This window comes from Vombatus ursinus, unplaced genomic scaffold (genome assembly GCF_900497805.2).
Source record: "Vombatus ursinus unplaced genomic scaffold, bare-nosed wombat genome assembly UNPS02014832.1, whole genome shotgun sequence".
Taxonomy (NCBI): domain Eukaryota; kingdom Metazoa; phylum Chordata; class Mammalia; order Diprotodontia; family Vombatidae; genus Vombatus; species Vombatus ursinus.
In genome coordinates this window covers 1664244-1680154 of record NW_020954610.1, presented here as the reverse complement: position 1 = coordinate 1680154, position 15911 = coordinate 1664244, and the positions used below count along the sequence as shown (strand labels likewise).

The 15911-nt window shown below is 38.7% G+C and overlaps 1 protein-coding gene across 3 annotated transcripts in view; it reads left to right on the top strand.

Moving 5' to 3' along the window:
* LOC114025659 (BDNF/NT-3 growth factors receptor-like) overlaps positions 1–15911 on the top strand; it is a 412069-nt gene that overhangs the window by 113843 nt on the left and 282315 nt on the right. For all 3 annotated transcript variants that reach the window (XM_027839136.1, XM_027839137.1, XM_027839138.1), the window contains exon 11: positions 4634–4733. In XM_027839136.1, the coding sequence (XP_027694937.1) occupies positions 4634–4733 (100 nt within the window). The remainder of the gene's footprint in view (positions 1–4633; positions 4734–15911) is intronic.

Below are 15911 nucleotides of genomic sequence, written 5' to 3'. Positions count from 1 at the left end.
CCTTCCTTCCTTCCTTCCTTCCTTCCTTCCTTCCTTCCTTCCTTCCTTCCTTCCTTTCTTTCTTTCTTTCTTATCAAGTGTGGGACTTCGAATCAGCAGGGCTTGAATTCAAATCTTGCCTTATATACTTATTTTCTTCAATATTTTTTGGGTCTCCTTTAGCAAGCTGTTGACTTGTTTTTCATGATTTTCTTAGATCACCCTCATTTCTCTTCCCACTTTTTCCTCTACTTCTCTTACTTGTTTCTCAAAATCCTTTTTGAACTCTTCCATGGCCTGGGACTGATTCATATTTTTCTTGGAGGCTTTGGATGTAGGAGCTTTGACTTTGTTGTCTTCTTCTGGTTGTATGTTTTGATCTTCTTTGTTACCAAAGAAAGATTCTATGGTCTGACTCTTTTTATGAGGCTTGGTCATGATTCCAGTCAATTACTTGAGTTTTAAACTCTTTGTTAAGGTAGGGGTCTGCTTCCAGTGTGAAGAATGTACTGTCACAAGCTTTGGGGGATTTTGTGCAGCTGTTTTCAGAGATACTTTTAGGGACCTGTTAATTTTCAGTTCTTCCAAGGTGGTATGATGAGGGGCATGGTGTTTACTCCTTTCCTGGCCTGTGCTCTAGCCTATGAGTGACCACAACCACTCTTTTCTGCCTTGGAATTGTGAGGAGGATTTCCTCTCCACCACCACTATAAGCTCCACCAGGCCAGTGCTCCTCCTTGTCCCAGGACCATCACCCAGAACTATGACCCAGATCCAAGCACGGACAAAGCAAGCGATTCCTGCCTCAGCATTGGCAAAGAGATCCCTGCAATCTCCCCTCTGATCAGCCATCTGATTCCCCATCAGTGTGTGGGCCAGAAGCTCTGGAAGCAGCCACTGCCCCAGGGCCAAGGTCAGAGACTGGGACTAGGACTGAACTTCTCTCTCTCACTGCAGTTACAGACCTTTCCCACTGACCTTCTAAGTTTTCTTTCACATTCGTGGGTTGAGAAGTCTGGAAACCACCACAGCTGCCCATGAGTCAGTCATCTGAGGCCTGCTCCAGGTTCACTGAGACCTGTTTTGCCTGCGTGCCCACACCCAACTTTTTGTGGGTTCTGCTACTTTAGAATTTGTTTGCAGTCATTTTTTACAGCTGTTTGGAGGGGTTTGGGGGAGAGCTCAAGCAAGTCACTGCTTTTACTCCTGCCTTATATACTTATTTAGCTGTGTGTTCATAGGGAAGTCACTTAATCTCTTTCAACTTAGTTTCCCCATCTGTAAAATGGTGATAATAATAGCATCCCCCTCACAGGGTTGTTGTGAAGATAAAATGTAATAATATATATATATATATATATATATATAAAGTGTTTTGTAAGCCTTAAAGCACTATATAAATGCTAGTCATCACTATTATTATTATTAATTATCATGAAATTCTATACACAAATTCCTCCTGAATCCTCTGTACATCTCTCAGGCCACCTAGAATGTTTTGAAGGCTGGAAATTCTAGTCTCCTCTCACATATAGGAAGGTGCCATGTGTGTATCCTGTTGAATATACGGGAAGAGTAAGTTACTTTTAACCCTGCTGTGGGATCAAACTGTGCCTACAAGAAAATATAAGCATGTTCCATTTGAGCTTGACATAAAGAAATCTGCATTTACAAATCAAGTGTTTAAACTAGAGGATAGTTGTTCTAATTGAGAGAATGTGCTTTGCTTTATAAATGTTATCTCTTATGAGGTCCCTGTGAGTATCTGATTTCTCATATGCAATTAAACATTGGTGTGTAAGATTATTAACTGCTTGATAATGGCCTCAGTGACCTTGGGTAAATCATTTGTCCTCTGGCAAATCCCAGTCCCTGGGCCTCAGTTTCCTCAGAAATAAATAAACAGGCGGGGTTGTTTGACTTCAAGGGTATCTTCTAGGTCAATGGTAAGGCCAACTTTAGGGTCCATTGCCTGTTAAAGATAATCTAAAAAACATAATCATTAAAATGTAAAGACCATGGGCAAATGTTATTTGGTTAAATAAATAATTAGTAATCAGCTTTTCCCAAGCACATTTTTTTTTTTGGTACCTTGTACAGCTATAGGATGACATTTGCAGTCCAGATTGCTCAGATAAATCTGTGTTCATACTGCGGTTTTCATAGGCTTCCTCCCCATTCACCACAGGCATGGAAAGTTATTTCAGGTCCACTCCACTCATTCTTATCTTCTCTTTTGCCCTTTTGTGGGCACTATGGCATGTAGGCATTCATTTTTAGTGTTCCAATTATGATCAGGGAAGTTGGTTGTCTTTCCCCTTTACACTGAAGCCCCCAAAGATATCTTCATGTCCTTAGAGTGTCATGCTCCCATTTGCCCAGCAATAATCAGACTGAGGCTCTTGAGGTGCAGCCGTCTGGGCAATTAGAATGGAAACCCACTGCCAAAGGATATTCTGTTCCCAAAACAAAACTAGATTTCTAGTAATAGCTGTGAGTAGATCTTAAATAGTTCCATGTGATAATAAATAATGCTAATAATTAATGGGCCTAGTGATGAACTTTATATACATGGGACCACCAGTTCAGCTAATCCAGATGTCTCATCACTGGAGTGGCTGCAGGTTGTCAAAATTTGTGGCCACAATGACAAAGATTATGTACTAAGGTGAGGGCCTTAAGACCATGCTGCAGAGAGAGTCACTTGAAAGAACTAGGTATATTTAGCCTAGAGAAGAAAATTGTAGCATTTTAAGAGCTATCCTATGGAAGCAATCTAGATCAAACTTAAACTGCTTGGTCTCAAAGGTCATAATTAGAAACACTGGGCTGGGGGGAGGAAGGGTGGTGGTGGTGGTGAAGATTTCGATTTAAAGTAAGGAAAAGCTTTCTAACACTGAGAACTATCCAAGAGCAGAATGAGCTGCTTTGGCAGAAGGTGGAATCCCCCTCGCTGAACATTTTCATTAAAAAAAACTTAAATTATATTTTTCAATGAACAAAAATATATCTTCTCTCCCTTTTACCTCCCCTCCTCATTGGAAAAGGAAAAGCAAAACCCTTGTAATAAATAGGCATAGTCAAGCAAAAGAAATTGGTCATGTTCCCAAAATACTGACATCTAGTTTTCTACCTTGAATCTATCACCTCAGTGTCAGGAAGTGGGTAGCATGCTTTTTCCTATAGAAGCATGATTGATCATTGTGTTACCAGAGTTCCTAAGTCTTTCCAAATTGTTAGCATGTACAATGTTGTGATATTTAACAAAATAAATTTTCATAGGACAAATAATATTTTTAAAGAAAAAAAGAAGAGGAAAAAAATCAGCAAAACCAATTAATACATTGAAAAAGTTTGAAAATATATGCAGTGTACCACACCTGTGAACCTCCCAACTCTGCAAAAGAGTGGGGTGAAGGTGTCTTTTCACATCTCTTCTCTGGGGCCATACTGGTTCTTCGTAGATTTTGCACCAGTCGCTTCATTGCTCTGTGGTTGATCCTTCAAATCAGGTTGTTAGCATTGCGTATATTGTTTTCTTAGCTCTGTTGACTTCATCTTGCATCTGGGCTGTTTTTATTGTATAAATTGTTCTCCTGTTTGCGCGCACTTCATACAAGTGTTCTCAGGTTTCTCTGAAACCATTCTTTTCATTATTTCCTACAGCATAATAATATTCTATTATATTCATATTCCATAGTTTGTTCAGTCATTTCCCAATTGATGGATATCTCTTAGGTTTCATTTCTCTGCCGATATGAAAAAGAAATGCTGTATTTTCAGACATTTGGTTCCTTTTCTTATTTATTTGATCTTTTGGGGGCATAGGCCTAACTCGGAGATTTTAAAACAGAGGTTAGATGATCGCTTCTTGGAGATGAGCTCCTTGAGAGCAGGGCTATCTTTCGCCTTTTTTTTTGTATCCTTAGAACAGTGTCTGGCACATAGTAGATGCTTAATAAATGTTTATTGACTGAGTGATTAACTGACTAACTGGAAGGGATTCTAATTCATGTAAATGTTGGGCTACATGGTCTTTGAAATACTTTCCAATCATGGGTTTGTGATTCTGACATAACACATCCTTTATTAATAATAATTCATGGCTTCTATTTATTTGATTACCTCCAAGAGCCCATGGTTGGGATAGGACTAGAATGTTTAAGGTTCTTTTTTCCCCACCATCTTCTTTAAGTATGTCCCCTTTGTTCAATCTGTTCATATTGGTGTAATGGATAAAAAAGCTGTGCTCAAAGTCAGGAAAACCTGGGTTCAGTTCCCGCTTCTAACATATACTATCTGTATGACTCGGAGCAAATAACTTAATCTCTCAGTGCTGTAGGCAACTCTAGACAATTTGCAAGACTACATATTAAAGATAAGGTGCCAGCTAATACCAAGAGTGGAAGCTTCTTCACCTGGGAGTTTCCTATACCAATGTATAGGTCCAATCCCTATCCCTAAATCATCTAGTTGGCCTTTTTTTTTTACAGGTTTTAACTTACTTGAGAACCAATCAGATTATTTGGCCTACCTTATAAGGTCGTTGTGAGGAAAGCACTTTATAAACCATAGAATGTTACAGAAACATGAACTAATGATGATTGTTATTATTCAACTAAACTCAACTATCTCTGACTTTTTTTTCCTTTAGGTGTATGTCGTAGTGGGAATTGCAGCGTTGGTGTGCACTGGTTTGGTGATAATGCTGATTATTCTTAAGTTTGGAAGACACTCCAAGTTTGGCATGAAAGGTAAGAAGAATAGCAGTATTTCTCTTTTTGTGTGGATAACATGAGTGACGCTAACCTGTCGTTCAAGGCTCAGGATTGCTGGAGTGCTAGAATTAAGATGACTACGTCCTAAAACCATAGTGGCAGGCAAGAGGCCATCCATGGTAGAACAAACTATAACCATTCTAAAATCCTCAGGACTCCTTGGCATAAACATCTTTTCAAATGAGGACTGATTTACAGGGCAGAAATCTTATCACTTGAGTAGTTAGTATTTGTGATATGGTCATAAATGTCCACATAGGCAATTGCTGCTTAAGTCTTCCTTTGCTTCAGAACACAGGTCAGAGGTATGAAGATAGACAATTTATGAAAGTACTTGTTATGCAGAAGGAAAGGTCTTTTTCTCTGCATTGGATTCCACAATCCTTGCATAATGATACTGTTGTCCCTGTTGTTTCTGCACGGTTCCCAGCTTTTGCTATGTGGATAATAGAGCTGGAAAAAAAAAGAAAAAATGCTTTGTAATTCCTTTAGAACTTCTTGGATAAGAATGACTTATTTAGTGAGGAAAAATATTTAATGCCAGAATGGTTAGAGGAGGAGCTATTTAATTTTCAATTCAATTCAGTAAACATTCATTAAGCACCAACTATACTCCAGGCACTATGCTAATGATTACCTGAGAATTGATGGTTGGCCTGTGCAGAGATTTCCAGACAGCATCCTAAGACTTTTGGGACATTGTGTATTTTAGAAAAAGCTGGATCAAAGTGCTACTGTCACATAAATAGCAGGGAATTTTGACCATTTTGAGAATTATGATTCAGGTTTTAAATCTCATACTTATATATCATATACATGGGTTTTTTTTTGCATTCTGTGTATTCTTATAGGTAGCCATTTATGAAGGGTGAAAGGATAATTTATGCTGAGTGTTTTAAAAAAGGATTTGATTTATTTATCCTCTTAGCTGTGCTTGAATATAGGCCTGAACAATTATTTATATGTATCTGCAGTGACTGACATGATGTATTAATGTAATTACTACTATTCTTCTTAATCATTTATATCTTTTGAGAACTTGGAAGGGAATTTTAAAAAAATAACATTGAAATGCCGCATAAAACCTATGAAACAGGAAAAGTGTGTCTTTCATGTGCTTAGCTGTCCTGTTCTGTGTTCTTTACCAAGCTTCTGAAATCTCACCAATAGTGTGTGAGGAAGGGTCTAGGGAAGGCCTTCCCACCCCACCCCACATCTCTTCTACCTGCTTACTAATGCATGATACTCCCTTTGTGGTGGTGGAGAAGGAGGATTTTATTCTTTAATTAGACACAAGGCTTAAAGTGCTAATAACCCTAAGAGAGGCAATATATGCATTTAATTTTACACTAATTGACTGGTATATGATCCTTTCCAGTGAGTAGATTTTGATAAGAGAAAAAGCACTTGCCTTCCTAAAGATGGGGAATATATGGGTGAGGGGTAGGGAGGGAGGCTAGGGGGATAAACACAGTTTTGTCTTGGGTTAAACTGTTTAGGACCTGTTACGTAAGGGTTAGATCACATTTCAGGGTTAGGTTTCTGTAATATGTTCACTTTGGTATTTTCAGTTTTAACCTAATATGCTTTCCTTCTTGTACTTTGATTCAGTCTAGTAGGGCTTCATTTCCTTACGCGTAGTGCTAGGAGTGGCTGCCCCAAAGCATAAGGGATTGTGCTTAGGGTCAAACCCTAGCTGGCCACTTTAGATGATTAAGGGGCTTCAGTTCAGATGCGAGGTGGCCCTCTCTTTCCTGACCATGGGACAATTAGTGGAGGTGAGAATGAATGTGGCCTTACTGGGGGGAGAGGCAGTATGGAGAATGGCAAAAGAGGGAAGTTACTGGTCAGACAGGACAGAGCTCATCAGATGGTGGGAAGGAATAGGAGCTGTTCCCACCCCGTTCCCAGGAAACAGGTTTTTATAAGATGCTTCTTTTTGATACTTCTGATCTTAAGGATAGTTATATGGATTCCAGAAAATCAAAAATCATACAGCAGCTATTAAAGTGAGGTATTGATGGTATAGAACAGGACTGGATTGTAGAACTAAGATGACCAGCTTGGCCATCGTAGGTATCTATTTTTGTTTCCTCTTGTGTATGAGTTGGTCTTACTCCCTGAGTTTTCCAGCCAAAGGTTTTGGAACTCAGGAAGAGTACTAACATTGAAAGGATCAGGAAATTCTTTCTGTAGAAGATGGTATTTTAGTTGGTACTTGAGGGAAACCAGGAGGCAGTGATGAGGACCGAGAGAGGTCCAGGCCAGGGAGACAACCAATGAAAATGCCCAGAGTTGGGAGAACAGAAGGAATGATATCTAAGTGATCCTATGAAATTCCCAATGAATGGATGCTGCCAGCCCAGCAAGGAAGGCAGCACAGTGGAAATGCAGAGAAAAGAAGTGAAGGTAGCTTTGGGGGCTGGGAAATGGCTCTAGAATTTCCATATCACTCCTTCCCACCCCAAGCCGACTGCAGCCCAATATATTAAATGGGAGGGTCAGTATGATCAGTCCTTGCTTGTGGTTGTGAAACTGGACCCTTACAATTCTACTGATCCAGAGGACTAAAAAGCCCATGGAGAGAGGGAAGTTGAATGGGACTCTGCTTCTAGTGAGGCAATGCAACTATAGTTGCTTTTGCGTCCTGGGTGTTAGTCTGTCCCTCTCTGTGTGCCACAGCTGTGTTTTGCTGGTGTCCTGACCCTTGCGGGAAGGCAGTCAACATAGTGGTGGTGGTGGTGGTGGTGATGGTGGTGGTGGTGTGTGTGTGTGTGTGTGTGTGTGTGTGTGTGTGTGTGTGTGTTTGTGTTTGTGTGTATTTCCCATTTAGCAGATCTCATATGTCTGTGGTTGATGTGCTAGCTTAGGTTCTAGGCTCAATTAACAAACACATCTCAGAATGGTCTATTATAACTATGCCTTAAGGGTCCATTAAAGCTGCATACCTGTTAGAAGAGCTCAGAACTGCTGCTGTCAATAGATCGTGGTTAGTAAGGGCCAGCACCATGACAGATTGGAATTTGCTTTTTATTTTTTAAAATAATTCAGTGATGATTTTCAGGAAGAACCAGATTTCCTTTATGCCCTTTAAAACACATAAACCAGTCTTGATGTATTTATCCATTCCATTAGAATTTGTAAACCTTATCAAATATTAATTAGCTGAAAATACTGGCTTAGAGGCTGTAATGAAAAGAATAGCTAGATTTGGAGGCAGAGATATCTAAGTTCAAGTCCTATTTATGGGGGCAGCTAGGTGATGCAGTGGATAGAACACTGGCCCTGGAGTCAGGAGGACCTGAGTTCAAATTCAGCCTCAATCACACAATATTTCCTAGCTGTGTGACTTTGGGCAAGTCACTTAATCCCAGTTGCCTCACCAAAAAAAACAAAACAAAAACCAAATCCCATTTATGACTCTTGTTAGCTGTGTGATCATGGACAAACCACTTACTCTCGGTACCTTGGGCATTTCTCTAAAACTATGAATTCTAGAAGGGATAAAAGCCACGAGTTGATTATGGCTTATGTTCCCATTTGGCTAATTCTACAGCTGTGGCCCTGAGATGAAAAAGATTTCTCTTGTAAATGTATCTTTAAAATAATCTTATAAATATTTAGAAATAATTTTAAGCGAAGAATTCATTATTTTAGAAGTCATAAACTTAATGGCAACAAAACTTAGGAGGTTTAAGTTCCAATCACGTAAAGTGTGAGCTGGAAGCAGTTTCAGGGTCTGGGTTGAAAAGACATTTGGATCAACTTTGGAAAGGAAGAGGTATGTGCCAGAAAGCCAGAAAACACAGTTGTCTTAACATCTGTAAGTGAAGAAACTATTTCTACAATCTTTTTTAAGGGACCTGTGAAACAATGATTTATGGAACAATATGAACACAGCATTTTTTGAGAGGCTGACAAGATGATTTACTAGTCAGAAAGTTAAAAAGCAAAATTGAGTGAACTTTCAGATATTTAGGGTGATTAGTTCATTTTGTTAACTTTTCATGAGCTTTGTTGGTGGACACCATGGTAGTTCTAACTAGAGAATAAGTATGGGGTAGTGGGGGAAAAACGAAACAAAACAAAACATTAGACTTGGAATAAAAAAAACCTGGGTTTGACTTTTAGCTCTGCCATTTCTAAAAAACTGTTATAAGATACTTATTTCTTCTAGAATCAGTTTCATCATCAGTAAAATGGGGGTAGTTACATTTGCCTTTATCTACCTCACAAGTTTGGTACTTTTTTCCAATTTCAGGACTTAAAAAGATGCATGATTTAATTAGTGTGGATACTCTCTCCACCAACATAACTCACCATCTTTCCATGCCTGAGTAAACAGTTTCATGAGTTGCCATGGCCAGAAAAAAAAAAAAAAAGCAATCACATGGGGCCAAGCTTTTGGCTGGTCCCCAGACAACAGACTGGGCTTGTGCTTGAAGTCTCTCCAACTTGGTAGAAACTGCCAGAGCTTTACCTGAGCTGACAGCCAGCATCGAGCCCAGTGCCTGGTGCATAGTGCTTTATTGCTGCCCGTAGATTGATTGATAACTTTTCAGAACTCTGGGTCACTTCTCTTCCAAAATGAGGCGCTGTAGCCAAGACTTTAGTGGAAGATATGGTTGATAAAATATAGATGAGGATTAATATTAAATAAAAAATAAGAAAATGTCCATGGAAGTACATTTTTACACTGAAGTTTTATGTGGATGCAAGTTATCATGCATCAATGTGGTTTTTAATGTCATGTGAGTTATAGTCCTACAATCATGCAATCCTGTAAGACGAGTCTCATTAAAAACCTATTTGTCTGCCTTTTTTTCTAGGAGTTTGTTGCTTGGGCAAGGCTTTGTACCTCTTAGGCCAAACTCTTGGTTATCTTTCCAGTTCTTTCTTCCATAGTTCTCATTTCTTTTCCCATTTTTCTTCAAGCACTCTAATTTATTAAAACAATTTAAAACTTCTTTTTAAACTCTTTTTAAGCTCTTCTAGGAATTCTAGTCGAATTTTTGCCTAAGCCATATTGATCTGATGCCTTGCCTGTAAAAAGGCTTTGAAGCCTTTCTTTTCTTCTGGGCTTGTGACTTCCCTGCCATTGTCTCTAGATAGTAGAATGGCCCAAAGATTTAGCTTAAATGTATCCTGATGCCCTTTAATAGTAGAAAGATTGGATCAACAGTTAACTTCACAGTATGTAGACACATAGTAGGCACTTAGTAAATATTTGTTGAATTAATTCCTTGAAAACCATGATGGGGCAAACAGAGACAAAGTGATAGCACAGTGCCTGATACATAGTAGGGATTTAATAAATGCTCCTTGACTTGAGCTGTCTTGACCAAGATGGAATGTTAAGAGTTCAGTTGATACAGAGAAATTGCCATTTGGCTAATGAATGCTTTAACCATAGGCAGGTGGTAAAAATGGAAAATGTAAGGATAAAATCAAATAAGTTTTCTCTCTCATATCTGGAGATATGGTAAGAACTTTTTCTCTTTTTGTGTTCATGAATCGTATGGGTATGCTTTCCAAAGCAAGTACATGTTTCCATTGGTAACAGTATTTGGGTTGTCCTAGGAAAAAAAGGGAGTATAATCTGGGTTGATTTATTTCATTGCAGAACATTGTAAATATGTATCTAACCTTTGAAAACAAACTAAATTACCAAAATCAAAGAGACAGGAACATATTCAGGATTTTTTTTTTCTAAGCCTTTAAACTGTTTTAGCATCAATGTTTTAGAAAATGCCTCACCTGCATTTTCTCCACAAGCCTGTTGAGAAATGATGAAAAGCTTTGGTGTTTGTGTATAATGTGGCAGACTCAGGCTTTCAGCCAAACGAGCAGCTTCAGTCATAGTCTCAGGTCTTAGTCACAGCATTTACAGCTGGAAAGGGCATCAGATGCTGTCTTGTCCAAACCTCTTATTCCCTTATTTTATAGATGTGGAAGCTTGCCTATGGTTGGGAGAGGGGGAGGGAGAGAGAGAGAGAAAGGGAGAGGGAGGGAAAGAGGGAGGGAGGGAGAAAGAGGAAAAAAGAAAGGGGGAGGGAGAAGGAGGGAAGGAGGGGGGCAGAGAGAGGGGGAGAGAGGGGCAGGGGGGGGAAAGAGAGGAAGAGAGAGAGAGGAGGGAGAGAGAGAGAGAGATAAATAATAGATTGTAGATAGCTAAACCTATGGAGATGATAGGTAGAGATGTAGAATATGTAGACTGATAAAGATAGTAGGTAGAGGTTAGATAGAGATGATAGATATAGATAGATATGTAGATAGATTGGCATATAGAGGTGATAGAGATAGATTGGTAGGCAGATAGGTAGATATGTAGCTAGTTTGATACAGATAGTAGATAGAGGATAGATAGAGTATTTACTAAGTTCGCACTCTGTGCCAGGCACTGTGCAAAGCCTTGGGAACATAAATATGAACAAAAAAAAAACCATAACAGACCCTGACTTCATATACTCTAATGTAAGAAGACAAAACATCAAATGCACTGAAAAGCTCTGGGACTGGGAGGAAGTTGGGGCAGGGTGGCGAGTGGTAGTGAGCAGAAATGGTCCAGGTTGTCCTAGGTAGATCTTGATCAGGAATAAGTATGACAAAGTAAGTCTCATAGGAAGTCTCAGAGCCTGTCAAACCAAAGTCTTCAAATTCCAGACCCAGAATTCCTTTCATTCAAACCATGCTACTTTTCCAGAAGTCGATCAAGGCACAGAAGAGCTTACAAAGGAATGAATTTTATTTTAAAAAAATGTCAGTGGAATGTTTTCTCTTCTTTGGTAACCTTTGCAATGACTACTGTCTTCTGACTTTCCTGCACAGATCATAGACATTTTTTAAAATAATTTTCTAATTAAGAAACCACACCCTATTCTTTTTTGTCTCTTTCAAGTCTCTTTTTCCCCCCATCATTTTTTTCCCTCTGGGTTTGTTTTTCTATTTTTCTTGTGCCCTCTAATTTTATAATCTTTCTTTTCTCTTCCTTCCCACTAATCCCTAGTGTCTTTTTTCTTTTTGGATGAACTTTTAAAATGTTTTGTACTTTGTTTTGAAAAGTAGAGAATGGAGAGCAGAAGAGGTTAGCCTAAACTCTGACGTTTGCTTTAGTTTTATCTTACTTTATTTTGGACAAGAAATACTGAAGGACTATGGGAATAATTGTAGCTATAAATTAGAAATATCATCCTTTGGCATTATAGCCTGTTTAAATAACTTGCATTATTCAACAATGAATAAGCTGTTAACTCCTGTCTGCTGAATGGCTCAGATGTATATTCTAGTAAACTAAGTGGTACAGTGGATAGAGCTCTGGGTCTGGAGTCAGGAAGGCATGAGTTCAAATCTGACCTGACATAGTTATGAGCTGTGTAGCCTTTGAGCAAATCACTTAACCTCTATTTGCTTCAGTTTCCTCATCCATAAAATGAGGATAATAATAGCAGCTACCTCCCAGGGTTGTTGTGATTATCAAATGAGGTGAGATAAGAATTTTAAAGTGCTTAGCCTGGCACATAGTAAGCACATATAAATATTAGCTATTAATATTATTATTATTAATCTGAAATTATATGTGGGGACTACTGAAAAGTCTGAATTGAGGAGTATTTGCCAAGATATTTAGTTTAGTACATGATGTGATGACCATCTTTAATAGACTTAGCTCTTCTCAAGAATGCAATGATCTAAGACAGTTCCAAAAGACTCATGATGGAAAATGCTATCTACATCCAGAAAACGAACTATGGAGTCTGAATGCAGATAGAAGCATACTATTTTCTCTCTCTCTTTTTTTCCTTTCTCATGGTTTTTCCCTTTTGTTCTTATTCTTCTTTCACAACATGACTAATGTGGAAATATGTTTAATATGATTGTACATGTATAGCCTATATCAGATTGCATTCCTTCTTGGGGGGGGAGGGAAGGAAGGGAGAAAAATTTAGAACTCAAAATCCTATAAAAGTGAATGTTGGAAACTAAAAATAAATAAATAAGTAAATAAGTAAAAGAAATTTAGTTTAGTAGATAAAGTCTTAGACCTGGAGTCAGGAAGACCTGAGTTGAATTTCTGCCTCTGTCACTGAATGTCTATATAAACAACCAAATTTTAGGCAGCTGAGTGGTTCAGTGGATGCAGTGCTAACCTGAAATCAGGCAGACCACAAATCACATCCTGCCTCAGTCACTTACCTGCTGTGTGACCCTAGGCAAGTCATTTAACCTCTCTTGGCCTCAGTTTTCACAAAATGGGGATAGTAAGAGCACCTACCTTACAGAGTTGTTGTGAGAAACAAAAGAGATGCCAACCTTTATATAAAGGCCTTTGCCAACCTTGAAGCAGTATATTAAGATGAGCTCTTACTAATCTCTCTCAGCTTCAGCTTCCTTATCAGTAAAATAGAATCTATTTCTCAGTGACGTAGTGAGGATCGACTGAGTTATTTTACGTAAAATGCTTTCTAAGCCTTGAAGTAGAAACCTCAAAGTGGTTACATAAATGTTAAATATTGCTTAAATATTTTAAAGTACTCTAATTGATAAGTTAAGATACAATTAGGCACAAATAAATTAATGAAAAGTGACAATTCACAATGGGTTAGCCATTTCTTACCACAATGTCAAGAGAAAGAAAAGCAGCCTCCCTTCACCTTGCGGAGTAGACCTCCTGGGGATGATTTACGGGAGAACCCAGACAAGAGTCCCATGGGATGAGCATTAATGGATGAGATGTGGTCTTCATAGCTGGAGGAAACAGCAGCAAAAACGAAATCACCGAACCATTGGAGTTATTTGAACTTAGTTCATGATACAACGCATTACAGGTGTGCAAAATGTAAGAATGTATAACAAACATGAAAGTCTTGATGCACTACACTGAATTTAAACTTTTTAGATAATAAGAGACACTGTCACTAAGTTTGATTTTTTGCAGATTCTGAATTTGAGTTTCCATGAGTTCTCTTTTATCATTCATGAAACAATGAGGCTGTTCAGGTCAGACTGGGACTTCTGAGAGACCTGCTCTATTCACTTAGTTATTTGGCAGTTATACACAAGAGCTTTACTAATTTCCTTTGGAAGGAGGCTTCCTTAAAGGAAAAAAGGGGGTTCCTTGTTTCCATATTAGCTTGGGCCTAGAGGTTGCTGTAATGCTCACCAGGTCTCCCATGCTAATGTGTGTTCCTTTCTATGCTGAAGTTTACAACTGTGGATATCCTTTATCCCCAGTGGAACTGGGCTTTGTTTGGGGATGTTTATAACTTATGAGGGAGGAGGTGAAGGTTTCCAGAGAAAATGATACTATAAGCTGTTCCTCAGGCAACAGGGTATCTTCTCTAGCTTAGCCTCAGACAGAGAAGGTGTATTTTCTGTGAAATAAGTCAAAGATTAGATCCATAGTGAAGTTAAAATACCTTTGTTTCCACTCAAGAAATAAGATGAAAATAGAAACATTGACAGCCAGGTGGCACGATGGATAGAGTGTGGGACCTGGAGTCAGGAAGACTCCTCATTCTGAGTTCAAATGTGGCCTCAGACACTTAATAGCTGTGTGACCCTGGGCAAGTCACTTAACCCTGTTTGCCTCAGTTTCCTCATCTTTAAAATGAGTTGGAGAAGGAAACGGCAAATACTTCCAGTTATCTTTGCCAAGAAAACCCCAAAATGAGGCCACAGAGAGTCGGACGGGATTGAACAGAGAAACATTGTTTCTGTGAATGTCATCTCCCATTTGTTTTGCCCCAGGATCTTCATGTAGTAGTAGTAGTAGTAGTAGTAGTAGTAGTAGTAGTAGCAGTAGCAGTAACAGTAATAGTAGTAGAAGTAGTAGTAGTAGTAGTAGTAGTGGTAGTAGTAGTAGTAGTAGTGATAGTAGTAATAACTAGCATTTAATATAGCTCTTTCAGGTTTGCAAAATGTTTTACACATATCTCATTTTATCTTCACAATTCTGGGAGGTAGGTGTTATTATTATCCCCCTTTTACAGATGAGGAATCAGAGACTAGAGGTTGTGATTTGCTTAAGGTCACCCAGATAGTGTCTAAGGTTAGATTTGAATTTAAGTTTTCCTGACTCCAGGTCCAGTGCTCTCCAGAATCACCTAGATAGCTACCCACATTAGTGGGTTTTATTTACCTATTTGTTTGGTATGTGGGGGAAGGCGGGGTAGACTGCTTAAAAAAACCCAACAACTTAAATACTTTTTAGGCTGAATTCTGAATTTCTCTTGTGAGCCTGGTAAGTTTCCATTAAGGACTTTGAGTTCTTGAAGAAAAGGTAAAGTTATAAACATAATCACCCTAGCCCAAATATCTGATAGATGGGTCATTGTGTGACGTCATAGAAGAAAAGAGACTAGAATAAAAAACAAGGCCAAAGGCACAAAAGACAAAGTGATGTTTCCATTTTTGGTGATGACAGAAAAACACAGTAATTCTAGTGATGTGAGAATTGAGTCAGTTATTCAACTAAGAGAGCCAGCTGTTCACTCTGCTTCCTCAGTGATCTATAAAATGGGGAGAAATGATGCTTAGTTTGAGGGAAGCAGAGGAAGCTTGGTATAGTAGGAAAGGGACTGCTGGACTGGGTGTCAGAAGAATCAAGTCCCGATGCCGGACCCTGCTAGCTGTGTAACCACGGACAAGTCATTTTTACCACTCTGAGTCTCCGTTTTCTCATCTGTAAAATGGGGAAATAATGTTGGCATTATCACCTTTACAATCTTGATGTAAAGAAAGTGCATGGCATACCAAAAGAGGCATTTAAACTTAAGTTGTTGTCATTGTTATTGCTTTCATCTGAAAACAAGTGGCTGAACCAGTGATTTCAAGGTCCTTTCCTTGCAATTCTCATATTTCTGATTCCGAACCATGACAAAGCCATTCTATGTAGTTACATTTGTTGAATGGGGTGGTGTTTTAAACATTTTTTTTAAAAAATTTTTTTGGTCTGGACTCTGTCTGTGAGGAAAGGAAGGAAGGAAAGAAGAATTTATTTATTTATTTTTGGGAAGCATTTATTAAGTGCTTACTGTGTACCAGGTACTGTGTTAAGTGCTTTATAATCATTATCACTTTTGATCCTCATAATAACCTGGAGAAGTTGGTGTTATTGTTATCTTCATTTTAGAACTGAGGAAACTGAGGCAGACA